The sequence below is a fragment of the Mus caroli genome, chromosome 8, assembly GCF_900094665.2.
Source record: "Mus caroli chromosome 8, CAROLI_EIJ_v1.1, whole genome shotgun sequence".
Classification (NCBI taxonomy): Eukaryota; Metazoa; Chordata; class Mammalia; order Rodentia; family Muridae; genus Mus; species Mus caroli.
Window position 1 is genome coordinate 16,588,494 of NC_034577.1, and position 19,501 is coordinate 16,607,994.

The window sequence follows — 19,501 nt, forward strand, 5'->3', positions numbered from 1 at the left end:
ATATAGTTCACACTCCCTTCAATATACCCAGACACTTAAGAGCTCACAACAACCTATGCTATTGCTTGGACTTCCTGGCCTCTGGGGTAGGAGCTAAACAACTCACTCTGTACTTGGAAGGCATACTGCACGGGATATTTTTTAAATGCTGTAAGGCTGGTCCCTGTGTTTAAGCAGCTCAGAGTCTAAAAACTAAGCCAAATCCATTAGTTTAGTAACACTAGATGGTATGATNAAGTATCATAAAGTCCCAAAGACCATGTGTTTTTGAGAATGCTGGTCAGGCTGACCTAGGACCAAATACTGCTATGTTTTCTCTTATTAACACGCTACCTTGAGTGAGTTATTTAACTTCTACATGAGTTTCCCCACCAACATGGCCTGGATATCTTTCANAGTTCTAACACTGTATGAGGTTAGCACAGACCCCATGGGACAAGGGCTGGCCACGGAAAAGTCTCTCATTCTAGCAGGTGCTGCGGTGCATCTGAAAGAGATGGGTAATTTGCTACAGCAGCTCACAGAAACGCATTATTAAGGACACAATGCAAGAACAGCCAAGTGGAGGAGATGCTCAGAGCAAGGAGGAAGGAATGGGTCCCCAGAGGTGCCACGCCTTCTGTAGACAGGCCACCCCCACACCCAGGATCTTCACAAGGTTCACTTTCTAGAAACTCCCCAAGATCATCCTTTAGGGGTTTTATGGAGGTTCTGCTTGGTAGGCAGGGTTGATAAAAATTATTAGTCATTTGTGATTAACTAATCCAGTCCCTTCCCCCTCAAAAGGTGGGGCGGGGAGGGACTGAAAGTTCTAACACCCAAACCATGTGGCTGGTTTCTCTGGTGGCCACCAATTCCTGCCTCTCAACCGATCCCAGGGAAGCTGAAGGGCTCTTCTTGTGAACAGTAAAACATTTTCCTCTCACTCTGAATAAAGAAATCTCAAGGTCCAGGAGGGCGGGACAAAGATCAAATATGTGTTTCCTATTATCAAACCTGTGCCTCAGGACTTGGACACTTTGGCAGCTCAGAATGCTTCCCTGAAATCTGAACCACTGGGAGATTCAGGCCAATGGGAATCTGCCCTGGAAGGCTTGTCAGATCATCCACTAAAACAGACCCATCATTATCATTCCTTATCCCTCCCCATTCCCTTCCCCTGAGGCTCAGGAGGGGAATCAGAACCCACAAAGAGATGAGAATAAGGACCTGGTTCAGATTGCCCTCGCCAACCTGGATCAGACTTCAGGGAATCTAATGTCAGGCACTTCACAGCCAGAATATTTAAAACACAATTTTGGTAAGGGTTTCCAGGCAACAATCATTTCAATCTAGGTGCACAGTAAAGCTTAAAGTATGACTACATAGAAATTCCTTTGCAAACTACATGTGACCGCAAAGGCGGTAGGTAGGTTCTTTAGCTAAAAGGTCTAGAATCTAATGTGGTTTCATAGGATGGTAGAGATCAGCAGGCCATATAGTACTCCTGACATCTCCCCTAAAGGTGGGTGATAGTCTAGGGAGGGAAGAGTCTGGGATAAGTATTCTGGGGAATTGGGTGAAGTGTGCCCCTATAGCAAAAGGTAGGTAGGTGAGTCTGCCTCCACAAATAGAAAATAGGTCACCAGGTCATTAACAAAATCTACCCTCAGTTTTCTGGATAGAATGAAGGNATTTGATTTTTACACCCCTCCCCCCTTGAGGAGACACCCCAGCTTGATTAACATCTCTGGTTCTCTTAGTGCTTCTCTGTGAGTAAAAGACCTTTGTGCCCCCAACACCTACCCCTGCTGATAAATCNCACCCCTAAGCCATTCTATAGGAAAGTAAACTTCCCTAAAGGAAAGGTCTTAAGTCATAGCTGCATATAAAGTCCTGGGGCCTTAGCATTTCTGAAACAATATCCAAAAAAAGCACGCGCTGAACCACAGCAAGGACAAAGTGGCAACAGAATGGTAACAGGCGGGTGAGGTCTGGGAACGCAGTCACTAGCAAAATGCTAGAGGCCCTACTTTGGTCCTGAGCACAGAGTTAAGGCAAAAATCTATATCAGAGCACAAACCCGTGGGTTTGTCTTTCAGCACCGCAAAAAACTGAATAAAGACAAAGTGGCCCGGGTCCTAAGAATCGAATGAGTGAACACATGGGAGTAAAAACTAATACAACGTCACGCATATAATAAGTTCAGTGACTTCGCCTAAAGCCATTATCAGTGTAATTCAGAAGCGGGTGAGGCCAACAAGAGACAGAGCAGTTAACCGACTGTTCCAACAGTGGAGCAGGTCTTCAATTTCACCTGATTAGATAAAGACTTTACTCTTTCAGGGGGACACTGCCAAAGATGGGGGCATCTCCTCTGCTCTGGCCACCCCTACTGGTGTGAGCTGTCTTCACACTCTAAGAATTACCTACTCAGCCACTTCTCTCCCTGCCTGTCCATTAACCTACCCCCCTCTCATTCCTACACACCAGAGACTACATGAATTTCACTAACAAGGGACGCTGGATAAAACTGCTGGATTAATTAATTTCAGAGACCTGAACAAAAGGAGCAAGCTCCAGTTCAGCAATCCAGACCTAAAGAAGTACGCCCAGTATTAAATTCTATGTCAATAACCAAGCGTAAGGCCAGTTGAGTGGCTCGATGGGTGGATGCACAATCTTGAAGCCTGAGGACCTATTTGCTGAAAGGAGGGAAAAACCAACTCCTGGACGTCTTCTGCTGACCTCTCACGCCTAGATTCTCTCTCCCTCCATTCTTCCCCATATACACATAAAACAAATAAATAAATAAATGCTTTTTNAAAAAAAAAGACTCAAGTTAGAAGTAAGGCAAGATGGCTCAGTGGGTAAAGGCACTACTAGCTTTTAAACCCGACGACCTAACACAATGACACACATGGTGGGAAAAGGAGCACTAAGTCCAGCCAGATGCCCCTAACCTCCATCACACACACACACAATTCAAGTGCAAAGATCATGTCAACAGGGAAAGAAAGGAAGCAATCGCCATGACCACCCATGAGGGAACCACCAACAGACTATGGAAACACCTATGACACTCTGGGAATCAATCTACAAAATATAGCTAATTGAAAAGAAAAAAATCCGAGAGCATAAAACGTGATTTCAATTAAGCTAGACAAAATATTTTAAAACAATGCACAAATCTTCAAGAATTCATCATATGCCTGCGACCNATACAAGTTTCAGTACGTATTTGTTGATTGAAAACGCACATGAAGAAAAGAAAAACAGACCTGCTTTTGTGTTAAATATTCTACGCTGTTTGCATCTCTAAGAGGCTGCATTAATTAACTCCCTGTATTATTAAAATGAATGCCTTCAAGGTACAGGACTTGGATGTAGACCTTTTGAGGAGCATTAGCCNGGCATTAGCGAGGTATTAGCACTCCCAGGCGCAACTAGAGTTTTTATACAGCAAGCCCAAGCTCAAGAACTGACCGGGGAAAGTGCTGGGCTCGAAATGGTTGTACACCAGAGGGTTAGTGGCACCCTTGATCTAGAGGGCTTTCCTCCCGGGTTCTCAGGGGTACGTGTCCCCAGTCACGAGCCCTGGAGGAACCGAGGAGAAAAGCGCTTTGAGCAGGTGCTTACACGCGCATCCGTGGTTCCTGGGGAACACAGGGCTCAGATCTCCCAGCCTCGGCGCTGCGGACTCGGGACAGCGAGGTCCGCGGTGCGCTGCAGACAGGGTGCAGCGAGGACCACAGTCCCAGGACGCCCGCTTCTGCGCAGCCCCCTCTCCACCCCGCGCCCCGCTACTGCGGCCGCTGGNGACTCGCCGACACCTCTGAAAGAGCGGACTCTGTACTGGAAGATTAGCTCGTCGCCCGCCCGGACCTCCCATTGGGTCCCAACCGGCTGGCAGCGCCGCGGTGGGGGCAGGGCGGGGCGCCCGCAAGGGGGCTTCCAGACCGGAGGGGGGAGCGAAGTGGGCGGGGCGAGCAGGGTGGGAGGGGCAAGAGAGCCGGCTGTCCATCACAAGCCACGCCCCACAACACCCCACCGCAGCGGCGTGGCCCAAGTGGGATGGGCCCGAGTGCGCCNCGCCTGTGAGAAGCGGCTATTGGACAACCTGCAGGAAGGCGTGTACGNGGGGGGCGTGGCTAACGGCGCACGCTTCCTCAGGAGCCAATAGGATAGAAGAACAGGCAAGCGCTTCCGGGCTGTGAGCGGGGGAGGGTGGGATAAGATGGCGGCGGACACTGGGAGCTGGTGCGTGTACGCCGTGCTGCGGTGAGGATCTGGTGGCCTGAGCTCACGAGGGCGTGGAGGGTTTGGAGGCAGTCCAGATAAAGTCTGTAGAAGCGCTTTCTTCTTCGTGCCTCGGTTTACTTCAGTTGTTTCTCATGCCGATCACCTGTTTTCCTTAACTGGCTACCTGCTGCTTCGTAAACCAGTTGGTTGACCCTGCTACTTGACCATCTGTTGATTTCTTCTTTCCTGGTTGATGTTTAAAGTTGTAAATATATTGGTTTTTGCCTTTGAGATACGTATCGTTTCTTATGTAAGAATTACATAAAGTTAGTAGAAATAGGAGTGTTAACCACCCGGTGGTCACTACTATTGTAATAGTTCCATATTTCAAAAGTTTTTTCTGTCCTATGAAAGCCTACCTAAGTTCATATGTGTTTTTGTTCAGGTTGAACATTTATAGCTAGCGAAATAGCGTTCTGAAGAGCAGTGGATACATGCATTCTTGCCAGAGTTTGTATTACATCTTCCTTTCTGAGCTGTCTGCTTCAAGGTCTGTAGTGATTGCTAAAAATATGAATAGGCTAGTTTGTTCTAGCACCTTCTTGGCCTTTTCCTGATAAATGGAATGCTGCCAGCTCTGTACAGTGTGCATTGTAATGAGTGACTTTCTGCATTATAATGGTGACTGATAAGTAATCCAAAGCTTTGGATTACAGTTACCTATCTTCAAAACATTTGGTTTAAATATGGGTATATATTGGCTAGGAATCAAGTGTTTGCCTAACATCTATGAGGCCCTGAATCACCTCAGTCATCACCACTAAGGGGAAAAAAATTATTATTTTTGTTTTTTTGTTTTGTTTTGTTTTTGTTTTTTGAGACAGGGTTTCTCTGTATAGCCCTGGCTGTCCTGGAGCTCACTTTGTAGACCAGGCTGGCCTCGAACTCAGAAATCCGCCTGCCTCTGCCTCCCAAGTGCTGGGATTAAAGGCGTGCACCACCACTGCCCGGCATTTTTTTTTAAAATAATTTTCTTTATCAGACTTAGGAGCTACAGAACTTAATATTAAGCAAGTGTGTAAAAAGTAAACCTTAGTTTGTAGCTGACTTTTTAAGTTGACAACAGGTTGATTTTCACCTTTTATTTATCTCAGGTTTTTCTATTCACTCTTCTTTCCTGGACTGATGATATGCGGAGTTTTGTGTGTATGTTTGGTCATTGGCCTTTGGGTTATCAGGTGGCATCTACAGAGAAAGAAGAAGTCTGTGTCGACCAGCAAAAATGGAAAAGAACAAATGGTGGTTGCATTTTTCCATCCATACTGTAATGCAGGCGGCGGAGGAGAGAGAGTTCTGTGGTGTGCTTTGAGAGCCTTGCAGAAAAAGTAGGTATGCATCTTTCTTAGCTCAAATGTGGTGCTAAGATCATACTAAATTTTAGTTTCCCCAGATTTCAGTGTTGCACAGCTGTTATCCCAACTTTCCTAGAGTCTAAAGTGGGAGGATCATTGGAGCCCAGGAGTCATAAGCCATCCTGGGCAACATGAGAAGTACCTCTTAAAATGGGAATTTAAAAAGAAAAAAAGAAAAAGAAAAAGCTAGCTTTTAAAACATGCTTTTATTTCTCAGATGAAAACACTTAAGCTACATGAACAAAACCTGTCTAAGACTAGACCCTTCAAGATCCCATCCTGGTGCTAACGGCAGTTAATGCTTGCTGGAGATGGGGGAGTCATACTGCTTTGTGCTGTAGCCACTTGTAAGTTGCCTTTGTTTAAAACTCTCCCCCTGGGCTCACACAGGCAACCCTAATTAAATGCCCACATACCAGAAAAACACACGAAGGCAGGAGAAAGGCTTGCTGGGAAGAAGAGATTTGTTGGGCTGGGGAGGATGATAAGATAAGGGGGCCCAGGATATAATCTGAGCGCATGGTNTACGTGAGAGCAAGTGGGGGTAGCCACATCATGAAAAATAATTTACTTGTTTTTGGTTTTACTGAGGCAGGGTCTCAATCTGTAGCTCTCTGGCCATCCTGGAACACACTCTGTAGATCAGGCTGACCTCAAACCCACTGCCACCCAAGTGCTGGGATTAAAGGTGTGCACCACTATGCCCAGCTGAAAATAATTTTTTAAGGAGTGTTATAACATATATAAATCTCTGGGATCTGTGTGAAACNTATCCAGGTAAGAACATAGTCCCAGATTCCCTTAGAGAAGCAACCTCAAATGATCTTAAGTGCAGTAATTTTCTTCCTTAGTTGGCATGCTTTTTAATTGAAAAATATTTACAATCGTTACAAAAAAAAGAAAGAAGTATATAGTTTTGGGGGAGCATGCATGTGTGCTTGTGAATGTAGAGGCCTGTGGCTGATAGTGGATGTCTTCCTCAGTTGCTTTCTACTTTTTGTTGAGNCAAAATCTCTAGCTAAACCTGGACCTCGGGCTTCCTGCCAATCCAGCTAGGCAGCTTGCCCAGAAATCCACTCGTCTCTGCCTTCCAGCGTGGTGGGATTACGAGTGGCTGCCACTTTTATGTGGGNGTGGAGTGTAGACAGTGGTTTTCACACTTGGTGGCGTGTGCTTTACCCACCGAGTCATCTCCGTGGCCCAAGTCTGGGTATAGTTATGTGTGTATGTTATCTACAGTGTGTTTAAAAGAATTTGTTATATTAGAACTAGTTAAGTAGCTGAGGAAGTCTGAAAATTGATGTAGCAAGGAAACAATATGTAAATAACTGTACTTCTTAATATGGAAATTAATTTTTTTAATGATTTTATCTCTTTTTATGTATTAGTACCAGCATGTATGAGTCTGTGATATACATGCTGTGCCCNCAGAGGCCAGAAAAGGGCATGNGATCCTTATGAGTTACTATGTAGTNCTGGGGATTGATCCCAAGTCTTTTGTAAGAACAAGTACACTGAGNCATGTCTCCAGATCCAGGAATTAATTTCTTAAAGGAATGTGATTAACTGTCCCCAGNCAGTCAAACTTCATTATGTAGCTTACATATTTGGTGGTGGAGGGGTGTTACAAATGAGGGGGGAGAATCCTAAGTAATGCTTTAAAGTTATAGTTCTATCAGGGCGAGGAGGGTAGCTTAGCAGTCAATAGTGTCTGGTGCTCTTCCAGAGGACCTGAGGTCAGTTCCCAGCATTCAAGTCACATGCTTGATAACTGCCTATAACCCTAGCCCTAAGGGGTCTAACACCTGCTTCTGCCTTCCAGAGGTCCCTACATACATGTGGCCTATACTCACACANAATTACATACAATACACATAAATAAAAATAAACCTTAATTAGAATGATGATCCTATTTCNAGACAACTTTAATGAATCTTAGTTTTTTGTTTTATTTCATTATCAATTTATAGGAAGAACTATTAAAATAAGGGTCCCCACCTATTTGTTTGTTTTGTGATGCTAAAGGTTGAACTCAGGACCTTGTGTATGTTGGGCAAGTGCCCTATAGCTAAACTCCTTAAAATAAAAANTTTTAATATGTCCTAAAAATGAAAACATCTAATATGTCAGAAATTTATGTTGGTGTTTGCTTCATTTAAAATCCATAGAGAAGGAATGGCAAATAGTTAGACATGATATCTTAATCTCATCAGCTAACTATAACAAAATACCTTCAGCTGGATAGTTTATAGACAAAAGAAAGTTATCGCTCATAGTTCCAGAGGTTGACAAATCCTCAGTCAAGAGCCAGAGGATGTGACTCTGTACATAACTGCCTTTTGCTGCATTCCCATGTTGTGATGGGGTGACCAGACTCCTTCAGTCCTCTTAGAAGACACCACAGAGGGTCTGTGTGGAGCTCAGGGGTAAAGGGTATGTGACACATGCACAAGGCCTTGGGTTCAGTCTTCAGCAGCACAGAAATATCACTTTAAGAAGGTACAGTTACTGGTCACCTCCCCTCCCCCCATGATGAGTCCCTTTCCTTTTAATGCCCCTTTATTAGAGACTAGATTTCAACAGACAAGTTTGCAGGTGACAGTCAAAACACAGCACAGGGTCTCATCAGAAAGATTAAGAATAGAAACCCAGAGAAGGGATGGAGTCGGTTTAAATTCAATAAATGAAAAGTAGTAGAAAACATTTTTAGTATAAAAATAAGTCTGCTTATGATTATAAGGAAATTGTAACATTTGGCTTAATTTTAACCTAAATTAATGACATTTTATTTCAGGTATCCTGAAGCAGTTTATGTTGTGTATACTGGTGACATTAATGTCAGTGGTCAACAGATACTAGACGGTGCTTTCAGAAGGTTTAACATCAAGTTGGTTCACCCAGTGCAGTTTGTTTTCTTAAGGAAACGCTACCTTGTGGAAGATTCCCGGTATCCTCACTTCACATTGCTAGGCCAAAGTCTTGGATCCATTCTTCTCGGCTGGGAAGCTCTGATGCAGCGCGTTCCTGATGTTTACATCGACTCAATGGGATACGCCTTCACACTCCCTCTGTTTAAGTATGTGGGAGGTTGCCGAGTGGGAAGCTATGTTCACTATCCCACGATCAGCACTGACATGCTGTCTGTGGTGAAGAATCAGAATCCTGGATTTAATAACGCTGCTTTCATTAGCAGAAATGCTCTCCTCAGCAAAGCAAAGCTCATCTATTACTATGTATTTGCTTTTGTGTATGGCCTTGTTGGGTCTTGCAGTGACATAGTCATGGTTAATTCTTCGTGGACACTAAACCACATCCTCTCACTGTGGAAGGTTGGGCATTGCACTCACATTGTTTATCCACCTTGTGATGTGCAGACATTTCTGGACATCCCCTTACATGAGAAGAAGGTGAGCCCAGGGCATTTGCTGGTTTCCATTGGCCAGTTCAGACCTGAAAAGAATCATGCTTTGCAGATCAAAGCCTTTGCTAAATTGCTAAATGAGAAAGCAGCTGAGTCAGGCCATTCTCTTAAACTTGTCCTTATTGGAGGGTGTCGCAACAAAGATGATGAGTTTAGAGTAAACCAACTGAGAAGTCTATCTGAGAATTTGGGAGTTCAAGAAAATGTGGAATTTAAAATAAACATTTCATTTGATGAATTGAAGAATTACTTGTCTGAAGCGACCATCGGTCTGCATACTATGTGGAATGAGCATTTTGGGATTGGTGAGTTATGTTTTGTTTTTTAACAAGTTGTTTGATACTGCAAGATGTGAATTAGGTCCTAATTACATTTCTGTGGCTGTGACAAACATGATCAAGGCAACTTAGGAAAGAAATACCGGGACCTCGTGGTGTCGTGGGGTTAGACTCCATGGTAGCAGCACAAAGGCATGGTGGCTAAAAACTTACATCTTGATCTACAAGTTGAAGCCAGAGAAAAATGCACAGAGACTGGTGTGAGTCTTTTGAAATGTCAAGGCCCACTCCCAGTGACACACCTCCTCCAACTAGGCCACACCTCCTAATCCTTCGCAAACAGTTCCACCAACTGGAAACCACACATTCAAATATATAAGCTTATGAGAAACATTCTCCTTCAAAACACTACAGTTGTTTTGATAAAATGATATTGTTCTGGAAGCCTCTACTTGGTCTATGAGTTCTGTTCCTTTAGAGAACCCTGACTAATACAGAGTGACTCAGGCAGCTACAGATGTGGTGAAGATGGGGTGAGTGAGAACCAGAGGAGCCTCAGGAAAGAGCTGAGCAGGAGCGATCGGGTGAGCAGACAGAAGAAAGGGCGGCTNTAGAAAAAGGTGGTGGAGTGTGCTTTAGAAACATGGAGCTGGTCTTTGGTGACAAAAAGAAAGGGCAGCTGGGCCCNAGGCCCTAGTGTCCTTGGGAAAGCAGTGTGGCAAGAGAACAGGACACAAAGGTGGAAGCATGGCAGGCTGAGCGGAGGTAGAGGAGAGCAGCACTGCTGGGTCTGCTTAGAGAGGACTGGAAGGAGCACAGCTAGGACAGGCAGGGGCAGGCTAGGCCTTTACACCTCCTGGGCATCAGTTGACAGGNGACAACAGAAACTTACCTGTGAGCAGCAGCACACTTAGCTCTCTGAGGTCCTTACACTGTTATCTGCTGCTGTTATTGGCCTCTGAAAACTTTACTTTTGGTGTTGTCTTCCTCTTGTTTCTGATATTTGTCAATCTTTTGTCATCCTGACAGTGTTGTCTAGCCTTCTATTCTGTGTAGTATATTCATTTTTCCCTTATTTTGAGACAGAGTCTCAGAGTCCAGCCTGGCCCTGAAACCTTGATCTTCCTGCAACTCCCTCCCAGTGGCTGGGATTATAGGTTTACACCATCATATGTAGTTTTTCTGTGGGGCTAGGGTTCAAACCCAGGATTTCATAAGTGCTAGGCAGGCACTCTACCCACTGAGCTACACCCTCAGCCCCAGTGTACTGACTTTACAGAGCATTTCTGTAGATTCCATCTAAGGACTAAAGAGCATAAGCGCGAGCAGTTGGGAGCTCACTGGGCAGCATGAGGACCTAGGCCAGTCCCAGCACCTGTGTAAAAGGCAGCTGTGGCAGCATACCTGTGACTCACCGCCACCACTGGTGGTAGTGCTGGAGTCTAGGGCGGTGGGTCTCAACCCTCATAGTGCTGTCACCCTTTAATACCATTCTCATGTCATGGTGACTCCCAGCCATAAAATTATTTTTGTTACTANTTCATGACTATAATTTTGCTACTATTCTGAATCATAATGTAAAATATCTGTTTTCTGGTGGTCTTAGGCAACTCCTGTGGAAGGGTCCTTTAATCCAAAGGGATTGTGACCCCCAGGTTGAGATCAACTGGTCCAGTGGATCTTTAGCTCATTGGCCAGCCAGTCTAGACTCCAAACCAGTGAGTGTCTCCACAGTGAGTGGAGAGCAATAGAGCAAGCCAACTTGTGGCTTCCATGGGTCCATTCACAGGCAGGTGCACACAGCCCTTAACAGCATTTTACTTTGTATCATGTTAATAATCAGATTTCTAGACTCAGAAATACTTAACTGAATGTTTCACGGGGCTCAGAACGTTTGAAGGTTCATGTTCATCAAAACATAAGGCATGTGGTCTCTGTTCTCTCTCTCAGGAGTTGTCGAGTGTATGGCAGCTGGCACANTTATCCTTGCGCACAACTCAGGAGGCCCAAAGCTGGACATTGTCATTCCTCATGAAGGACAGATAACTGGCTTTCTGGCTGAGAGTGAAGAAGGCTATGCTGACTCTATGGCTCACATTCTTTCTCTGTCTGCAGAAGAGAGACTCCAAATCAGGAAGAATGCTAGAGCGTCTATAAGCAGATTCTCCGACCAGGAGTTTGAAGTAGCATTCCTGGGTTCCATGGAGAAGTTACTTACTTAGTGCTCAGTCTGCACAGTCCAGGTATTTTATACAGCATGGAGCTGGAGCTATAGGTCGTGAGAGAGCCTGTGCTTCGTGTGTGCGAGTCCCGAGCTCCATCTCCAGCACCAAAAGTAAAAGGAAACACCTTCACCTGTAAATATTTCCTAAATTTATTCTTTATCGTAATAAAAGCGGCCTGAGCAACAGTCTCAGCAGTAGGTATATAGGCAAGGCAGTAGTTAACAAAAGGCAGAATTAATCTTTATGGAAAAAGTAATCTCGCGTAGCTTTTTCTTTTTCTTTTTGAGACAGGGTTTCTCTGTGTAGCCCTGGCTGTTCTAGAACTCACTCTGTAGACCAGGCTGGCCTTGAACTCATAGAGATCCGCCCGCCTCTGTCTCCCGAGTGCTGGGACTAAAGGCGTGCCACCACACCCAGCTTCATGTAGCTCAATGTACAGATTTTTACTAACTGTTTGCTCTCAAAGTCTGAGCAGTACAGATTTCAAAGAAAAAAATTACCAGTCAAATTTCCATATACTCATACATCTTTTAATCTTTTCCTTTCCTTGTCCTAATCCCTGAGTGTTCCTGCCTCCACCTCCCAGAATGCACCAGTGTGTGCAGTGCTGGTGATGGAATCCAGGGCCTCCTGCAGTCTAGACAAGCACTAGCACTCTGCCAACTGAGCCGNATCCTAAGCCCCAAACCCTGCTTTTCAAGTCACTTCTGCTTGCGAGAACATAAAATAATATTTCCTGGGGTTTTTAATCTGTTCTGTGATGCTGGAGCACCATGTAGAGCCTCAGAGTGTGAGGAAGAGCAGGGACCTGTACGCTGCCACCACAGAGTGTACTGAGCTGATCTCAAAGACTGCCTTCCAAAGGGAAGGGGGGTGCTGAAAGAAACCGCAGGCTATCAGCTGGCACTCTCAAAATGCATTCCTAAATTTTGGATTAAATTCTGTTTGAGGGGTGGGTTTAGGGTTAGAGATTGAACCTAGAGCCATGCTCATGGTACACAAGTGTTCTAACCCCTGAGCTACTTTACCTCAACTCCAGGAGTGCCGAAATAACAGTGTGGGTGACCCTTTTAAGTACACCTATTAATTTCCTTAAAAGGAAGAAGAAACTTCAAACAGGCATCTCGAATCCTACACCTAAAGTATCAGTTAGGAGATGGGGTGGACTCATTTCTTCATGGGTGTGTACAAATATGTTAAAGTCAAAACAGGCAGCCATCTTTCCCATAACTAGGTTTGTATGGAAATTGGAGTTTGTATGGGTTTCTCATCTCTTTAACAGTCCCATTTAAGGCTAAAAGTCAGCCTCAGTTCATTCAAGAGAATATCAAGCTAAGTTGCTTTTCTGAAACGGACCATGTATTTATAATGTATATACATATATATTTCTGTGTATAAATACGCATACATAGTTTTAATGAACTTTTCTCTCTCTTCTGGACTGACATATGAGCCAAAGACCACCTAACAGAAAACCCAACCCCAGACACGAGACGCTTCCTTTTTTATTGCCCAGGGTTGTCCTAGAGACTCCCCAAAGCATACAGCCTATTGCTTTTGCCCTTGGTTACGCCTAGAGGTGGAAGGTAAATCCCAACTGCTGAAGACACAATGAACTGACCTGAAAGTGCACAGAGAGAGAGAGAGAGAGAGAGTTGTTGCTGCTGTCCCAGGACTGGCTTTCATGGTATGAAGGTGCCAGGCAAGCTTCCAAAGGGGAAGGGCAACCAACAGGCCGACCCAGCTATCCCACCTATAAACCACATCGAAAACTAGCATGGCACGCACACTTGACAATAACCAACAGCTCTTAAATTGGACACAGCCTGCTCAACTAGGAGAACCTAGCTAACTATTCGGCACTAGAGAACAGCCACTGTTTACAAAACCAGCATAATTCCTAACAACAATCTATAAACATTTGTCTAGACTCTTAAACTATACAGTTCTTCAAGTATAGCCTACAAACTAATGCCAACTTACACATTTTCTCTCTTTAAATGAATATGCATTTCACTGAGGACTCTTTCCTAGACCCCTAGAGATCTCACTGTGAGTGAGGCAGATACAGTCTTAACACGTGATGATATAGAGGTCTGTTGGCTGTTTACCAATTTAATTTAATTTAGCACTACAAAAACAATTTTTTTTTAAATCGTAACCACTAGTAGTAAAGGTTTTCTGTACTCCCATTATTACAGATAGATGTGATTACAACTCTGTAGTTTCTTGGTTTCTTAGTAGCTGAAAATCAGTATAAATTTCACCTGGTCTCTATTCTGCGTAACTGGCAGGTGTGTGGGGGCTGAGGCTGTGACTCTGTAAGAAGCTGGCTGTAACATGTGAGCAAGCTTGAGCCACAGCACAGCAACAAGTGATTATGTACAGATGGGACTGTAAAGGCAGCATTCACCATTCTGTACATACATAGTTCCTTCTAGTTAAATGAATTACCCACACAGTTTGGCATTGGTGTTAGAGCATACAAAAGAGGCACACTGTCTCTTCCAGCTGGTTGGTTGGTTTGATTGTTGGTTGGTTTTGCTTTGTTTGGATCTCCCTAGCTTCTTTATCTATTCCCAATTACATTGTTGATTCACTACTGTGGAAACTCAGCAAATCATCAGGTGGGGTTGGAGATAATTCAGTCTACAAAGATTTCAGAGACTGGAGGTGGACGGGACCTTCCACAATCTCTATTTTGTTTTCAACTTTACAGACCAAAACAATTTAAAAGAACTGAGTTGACAAAACTGGTTAATGACAGAATCAGGATTCTGGCCTGGTCTTGGCCCACTCTGTTAAGGCCAGTCTTTGAGGTAAAATTTGTCTGTAGCCCACACAGCCTACACAAAGTAATAGGACTTTAAAGTAATTCTAGAAGTTAGAATGAACATAGATTGGGAATGTGGTAAAAGAAACGATTCTCAATTTCTTAAAAAACACGTTTTCACTAACTTTTCAACGTTATTTTAATGGGTTAGAAGCATATGATTGATTTACAGCATTCCTAATCATGTTTTACAGAGGTTTACTTTTTACTAGATTTCAGGTGGGTACTGTGTGAAACAGTGAGACTCATTTTTATCTGTTTCTGTGAGTCTTCTCAGTGGTTGTTAAGTCCACTACAACTATGATTTTCCTCCTCGGTGGTCCAAGCATTCAGTTTTGAGTCCACAACAGCGGATGTTCAAATTCCTGTTTACATTGATACCGCAACTGTGAAGTATCCATTACCTAGTCTTTGTATAATATATTTATATCTCATTGTGATGTAGAGCTGTTGATACAAAATTGTATCTAAATGTGTCAGGTGGTTTCGTTCATTCAATTAAAATGTTTTTACATCATCTTTCCCTTTCCTCCTTACCTTCCCACCTTTCTACCTCTGGAGTTCATGGTCTCTTTTCCTTGAATGATTATTGCTACATATGTATGCAAATAAATGTATAAATGCAACCTGCTGGCTCCCTTTGGTGTTGCTTGTATGTATTTGCTTTTAGGATGGTAATGGATAAACAGTTGGCGGGTTCATCCCTGAGGAGAGCTAATTCTCTCTCAGCACTCATTCATTCCCTGCAGCTCTTCATCTAAGGCAGTGATTCTCAACCACTTTAGGGTCACATATCAGATATTTACATTACAATTCATAACAGCAAATTATAGTTATGAAATAATTTTATGATTGGGGGTCACCAGAACATGAGGAGCTAAGCTTTAGAACCACTGATGGAGGGTTGGACCATATACATTTTCTTCACCATATCAATTCACGGTGTGGTTATTGTTTAGGTCTTGTTTGGGCATATTGTTGATACTTTGTGAGTGTAAATTCCCCGTCATATCTAGAAGACAGAATAGTGCAGCAGACTACTTGGTCCTCTGGCTCTTAAAAATCGTTCTGTCCCTCTCCTCTGTAATGTTCACTGAGCCTTAGGTTAGTGTTGTAGGTGTATCAGTTGGGACTGAGAGCCCCACAGACAGTTGTTCTCCATATTTTGACCAGATTTAGCCTGCGATGGTTCTTATGTGCTGCAAAAAGGCACTTCTTTGATCAGAAGTGAAAGCCACACTTACCTGTGACTATAAAGGTAAGTATTTAGAATACAGTTAGGAAATAACCCTGACTTGTAGAAGGGGCAGTAATACATTCTTCTCCAAAATCCATAACCTCACTAATAAGGTGTGATTTCCCTTCTGTTGAAGGGGGAGAGGCCTTACATTCAATTTGGCAGCTAATAGTTACCATCANTATATAATTACCACTCTTACACCTTTTGGGACAGCTTGTCATGCTGGTCATTGTTATGTTTATAGGCATCACAGCTGACTAAGACTATTGATTTCCATCCTTTGGAAGCTTGCAAAGCCCCTTTTAGTATTCTGAGATCTAGTCCTCAGGGAGGAAGCTTCCAATCAGATCACCTGAGTCCTACAAGTCTTGGGTCCAAACTGTGATGTCTTCAGCAATAGCNAATGACCTTCAACTTCTGGGAGGCAACAAGGATGATAGCAATAGCCTATAATTGTTTGGAGAGTCTCTTAATCTCCCCTGATCAACAACTCAGAAAGAGGCTTCTGATGCCTGGTACTGGGGATTTTATTAAATAGCCTCTCTATTTTATTAAATAGGGAGTGGGAACGTCCTGAATCTGCTGGAAGAACAAATCCTCTTAAAACTGAACCATTCTTCTGGCTCTTTATAAACCTTTAAAGCAAGTTAGCTATAGATGTATCTCACATACTTGGTTTTGGTGTTGGAGATCAAACCCAAGTTCCCATGCATGCTAAGCATGTACCTTATCTCTGAGCTGTACCACCAGTGTAATAACAATTATGCTCTATTGTAATAATTTCCAGAGAATGTTACAGGATAATCATAGAAGCAAAATTATAATAAGGACCAGTGTTATTAGTGCTTTCAGAATATGTGTTTAAATTATGTAAAAGTATCACTGACTACAAAACCTTGTTATAAATAAATGAGAGTACATCTGTGGGGCTGGAGAGATGGCTCAGCAGTTAAGAGCACCGACTGCTCTTTCAGAGGTCCTGAGTTCAATTGCCAGCAACCACATGGTGGCTCNCAACCATCTGTAATGGGATCTGATGCTCTCTTCTGGTATGCCTAAAAACAGCTATAGCGTACTCATATACATTAAATAAATAAATAGTTCTTTTTAAAATAAGAGTGCATCTGTGTTTCTTTTTTTAAAAAAAGTTAACTTCTGTGACATAGCTACAATTNGAACTTTTGTAATTTTCTAGAAGAAAACTATCACTGCAATTTACCTCACTTCTCCTGTTCTTCTTCTAACTCTGTACTCACCCCAGAGTCTAAGATCACCCTATCTTTCGGAAAACAGTGATTCCAGTAATCTGTTGTAGTCTGTTCCAGTCTCACTAACATTTGAGCAAGGACCAGTGGAGTAGNTGCCATACAAAGCCAAAGCTGTTTACTTTCTTATGAGTTTTATTCTAATGACAAACACATGGAAATAAGAACAAAGCATTTCAGTTTAATAGATGGAATGAAAGCTAAAAACATCATTCATCAGAGTTGTCCCCCAAGAGCATGAGCAGGACGAAGTGTGTAAAATCAGTAAGATAGCGAATTTTTCTTTAAGGACATGGATCTCCATGGATGGGGAACAGATTGTTCACACTTGCATGTCATGACTGGCATTTGATGAACCTTGTCTTAGCCATACAGATCAAACAGGCCAAAAAACAGCTTCCAGACCTTCACTGGAGTTTCTTGACTGGCAAGTTTGTCTTTTCTTTCTCTCCTGGCTCTTCTGCATTCTTAGAGGAGCTGGGAGCCTGGTCCGTTTCTTCTGTGGAAGCTGCAAGTTTTTCTAGGGATTCTATTATTTCACTCCTCAGCTCATCTTCAGATTCTTCAAACTTTCTGAAATAATAAGCAGTCAAAACCAATGTTACAATATAAAAGCACTAATAGCAAAAAGAGTCTCCTTTTTTGTGTCTGCTTCCACCTGAGCATTCTGTGTATCAGACTTTCATCGGATAACATTTTATATCAATTGGCTTGGGAAGGGAGGTGTATGTGACTGAATGTGTGTGCGGGTGCAGTTGCCTATCTCCATTCATGCAGCACCCAGAAGAGGGCATGGGTGTCCCGCTCCATCAGTCTACATTATTCCTTCAAGACAGTCTCTCATTAAACTTGGAACTAGCATCTTGCTAAGCCAACAATTCTACTATCTCTACTCAAAACCGGGGTTACGAAGTCATGCCTGTTTTAGGTGGCTGCTAAGATCCAAACTCAGGTCCTCGTGTTTACTCCTATTTAGAAAAAAAAATTTTACTGTAAACACTTTTGCACTGGCCTGGGGATGTGGCTCAGTTGGTTGAGCGCTTGCCTCGCATGTACGAAGTCTTAGGTTTAAAACACAGCAATGATTAAAGATGGTGGTGCATCACCATGATCCACACAGGATGTAGAGGCAGGAGATTCAGAAGTTCAGTGTCATCATTGACTACAGAGTAGATTTGAAACCAATCTGGGATACCTGAGTCCCTGCTACAAAAAAAAAAAACCAGAAACTCTGTTAGACTAGAGCAATCTCATGCATCTTGTGGGTAGTGTTTCTTGACTATGGCAAGAGATTGTGTGACCCAAGCATAATGGTACAGGCCTTTATTCCCAGAATTCAGGCAGAGGCTAGCAGAGCATGCTCCAATACAGCCAGGGTTACACAAGGAAACCCTGTCCAGAAAAACAAAAACAAAAGTGGACTTGTGAAATGACTGACCTGCACATCATAGGATCATGTAAGTGCACACTGTGAAGTTCACACAAAGATGAAATCACCTAACTGCATTGCTAAGACCTAGTCCTATATTATTAAGCAATGTGTGGCTATAATTAACCAAGGGAGGAGCCAGATGAAGACAGAGACATTGTTAGTGTGCTCTGATAACTCATGGCAACAGATGACCTTGNAGAAAGGCTCCCCCCATTCCTAGGAGCCATCATAGAATGGACTGAGAATAGAGTGGGAGGTGACAAGGGACAAGAAGCCCAGGGTCAGCCTTCCAGGGAGTCCAGCCCTGGGAGAGATCTGAGCATGTTTAGATGACTGAGAGAAATCAGATACAGCGTCCTTTAAAACACTGCTGGTCATAAACATCCAGATACGTTTTAAACCTGTAATAGGAAGATGGAAAGTTACAGGGTTTGTTTGGGAAGGGATAGGCCATGGAGAGCTCTAATGCACAGGACATGGCTTTTCTAAAAGGGAGCCTGCTGGGGTGGTTTTCCATTCCACTCAGTGAGGACAGCTAGACAATGTCTGAACCCAGGATGTAGCCCTCNCCAGACAACACCAATGTGGGAGTTTCTAAGCCATCCAAATGCTGNGATTCAAACTCCAAATCTGAACAAACTCAAGTCTGTGCTTATAAATTTCTTGTGGGATTCCCCCCCCCCCAAGTGTGGTGGTTTGAGTGGGAATGGTCCCCGTAGGTTCGTATATTTGAATGTTTGTTTTCCAGTTGGTGAAACTTGTTGAAAGATTAGAAAGCATAACCACTGAGGGTGGGCACTGAGCTTTCAAAATGACACCAGATCCAGTCGTTCAGTGTCTCTCTGTCGCTGTCTCTGGCTCTGTTTGTCTGTCTGTCTGTCTCTGTCTCTCTCTGTTTCTCTGTTTCTTTCTCTGTTTCTCTCTGTGTGTTTCTCTCTGTCTGTCTCTCTCTCTTTGTCTCTCTCTGTCTCTCTGTCTCTCTCTCTCTGTGTCTCTCTCTCTCTCTGTGTGTCTCTCTCTGTCTCTCTCTCTCTCTCTCTCTCTCTCTGTTTCTCTCTCCCTCCTTCCTACAAATTGGGATGTAAGCTCTCAGCTACTGCTCCAATGACATGCCTACCTGCCGCCACGTTCCCTTTCATGAGATCACAGACTAAACCTCTGAAACTGTAAGCTG

General features: G+C 43.5%; 3 protein-coding genes across 5 annotated transcripts in view; 1 reads left to right on the plus strand and 2 right to left on the minus strand.

Annotated features, from left to right (window-relative positions):
* The window catches only part of Atp7b (ATPase copper transporting beta), a 70,248-nt gene extending 66,245 nt beyond the window's left edge, over positions 1-4,003 (minus strand). Inside the window, exons 1-2 of the mRNA XM_029480681.1 lie at positions 3,619-4,003; positions 3,466-3,566 (exon numbers count right to left, since the gene is read on the minus strand). Coding sequence (XP_029336541.1) covers positions 3,466-3,566; positions 3,619-4,003 — 486 coding nt within the window. The remainder of the gene's footprint in view (positions 1-3,465; positions 3,567-3,618) is intronic.
* Positions 4,004-4,204: 201 nt separating this feature from the next.
* Alg11 (ALG11 alpha-1,2-mannosyltransferase) lies at positions 4,205-15,016 on the plus strand. 3 transcript variants are annotated; one of them, XM_021170684.1, is made up of 4 exons: positions 4,205-4,260; positions 5,376-5,606; positions 8,428-9,359; positions 11,283-15,016. In XM_021170684.1, exons 1-4 carry the CDS (start codon positions 4,217-4,219, stop codon positions 11,552-11,554), a joined length of 1,479 nt encoding a protein of 492 aa, XP_021026343.1. In that variant the 5' UTR covers positions 4,205-4,216; the 3' UTR covers positions 11,555-15,016. The 3 variants fall into 3 exon arrangements, with proteins under 3 accessions (XP_021026343.1, XP_029336644.1, XP_029336645.1); XM_029480784.1 differs by lacking the exon at positions 4,205-4,260 and adding an exon at positions 4,280-4,321; XM_029480785.1 differs by lacking the exon at positions 4,205-4,260 and adding an exon at positions 4,343-4,423.
* Positions 15,017-17,148: 2,132 nt separating this feature from the next.
* Nek5 (NIMA related kinase 5) overlaps positions 17,149-19,501 on the minus strand; it is an 84,808-nt gene continuing 82,455 nt past the window's right edge. The window contains exon 17 of the mRNA XM_021170215.2: positions 17,149-17,468. Coding sequence (XP_021025874.1) covers positions 17,303-17,468 — 166 coding nt within the window. The 3' untranslated portion in view covers positions 17,149-17,302. The remainder of the gene's footprint in view (positions 17,469-19,501) is intronic.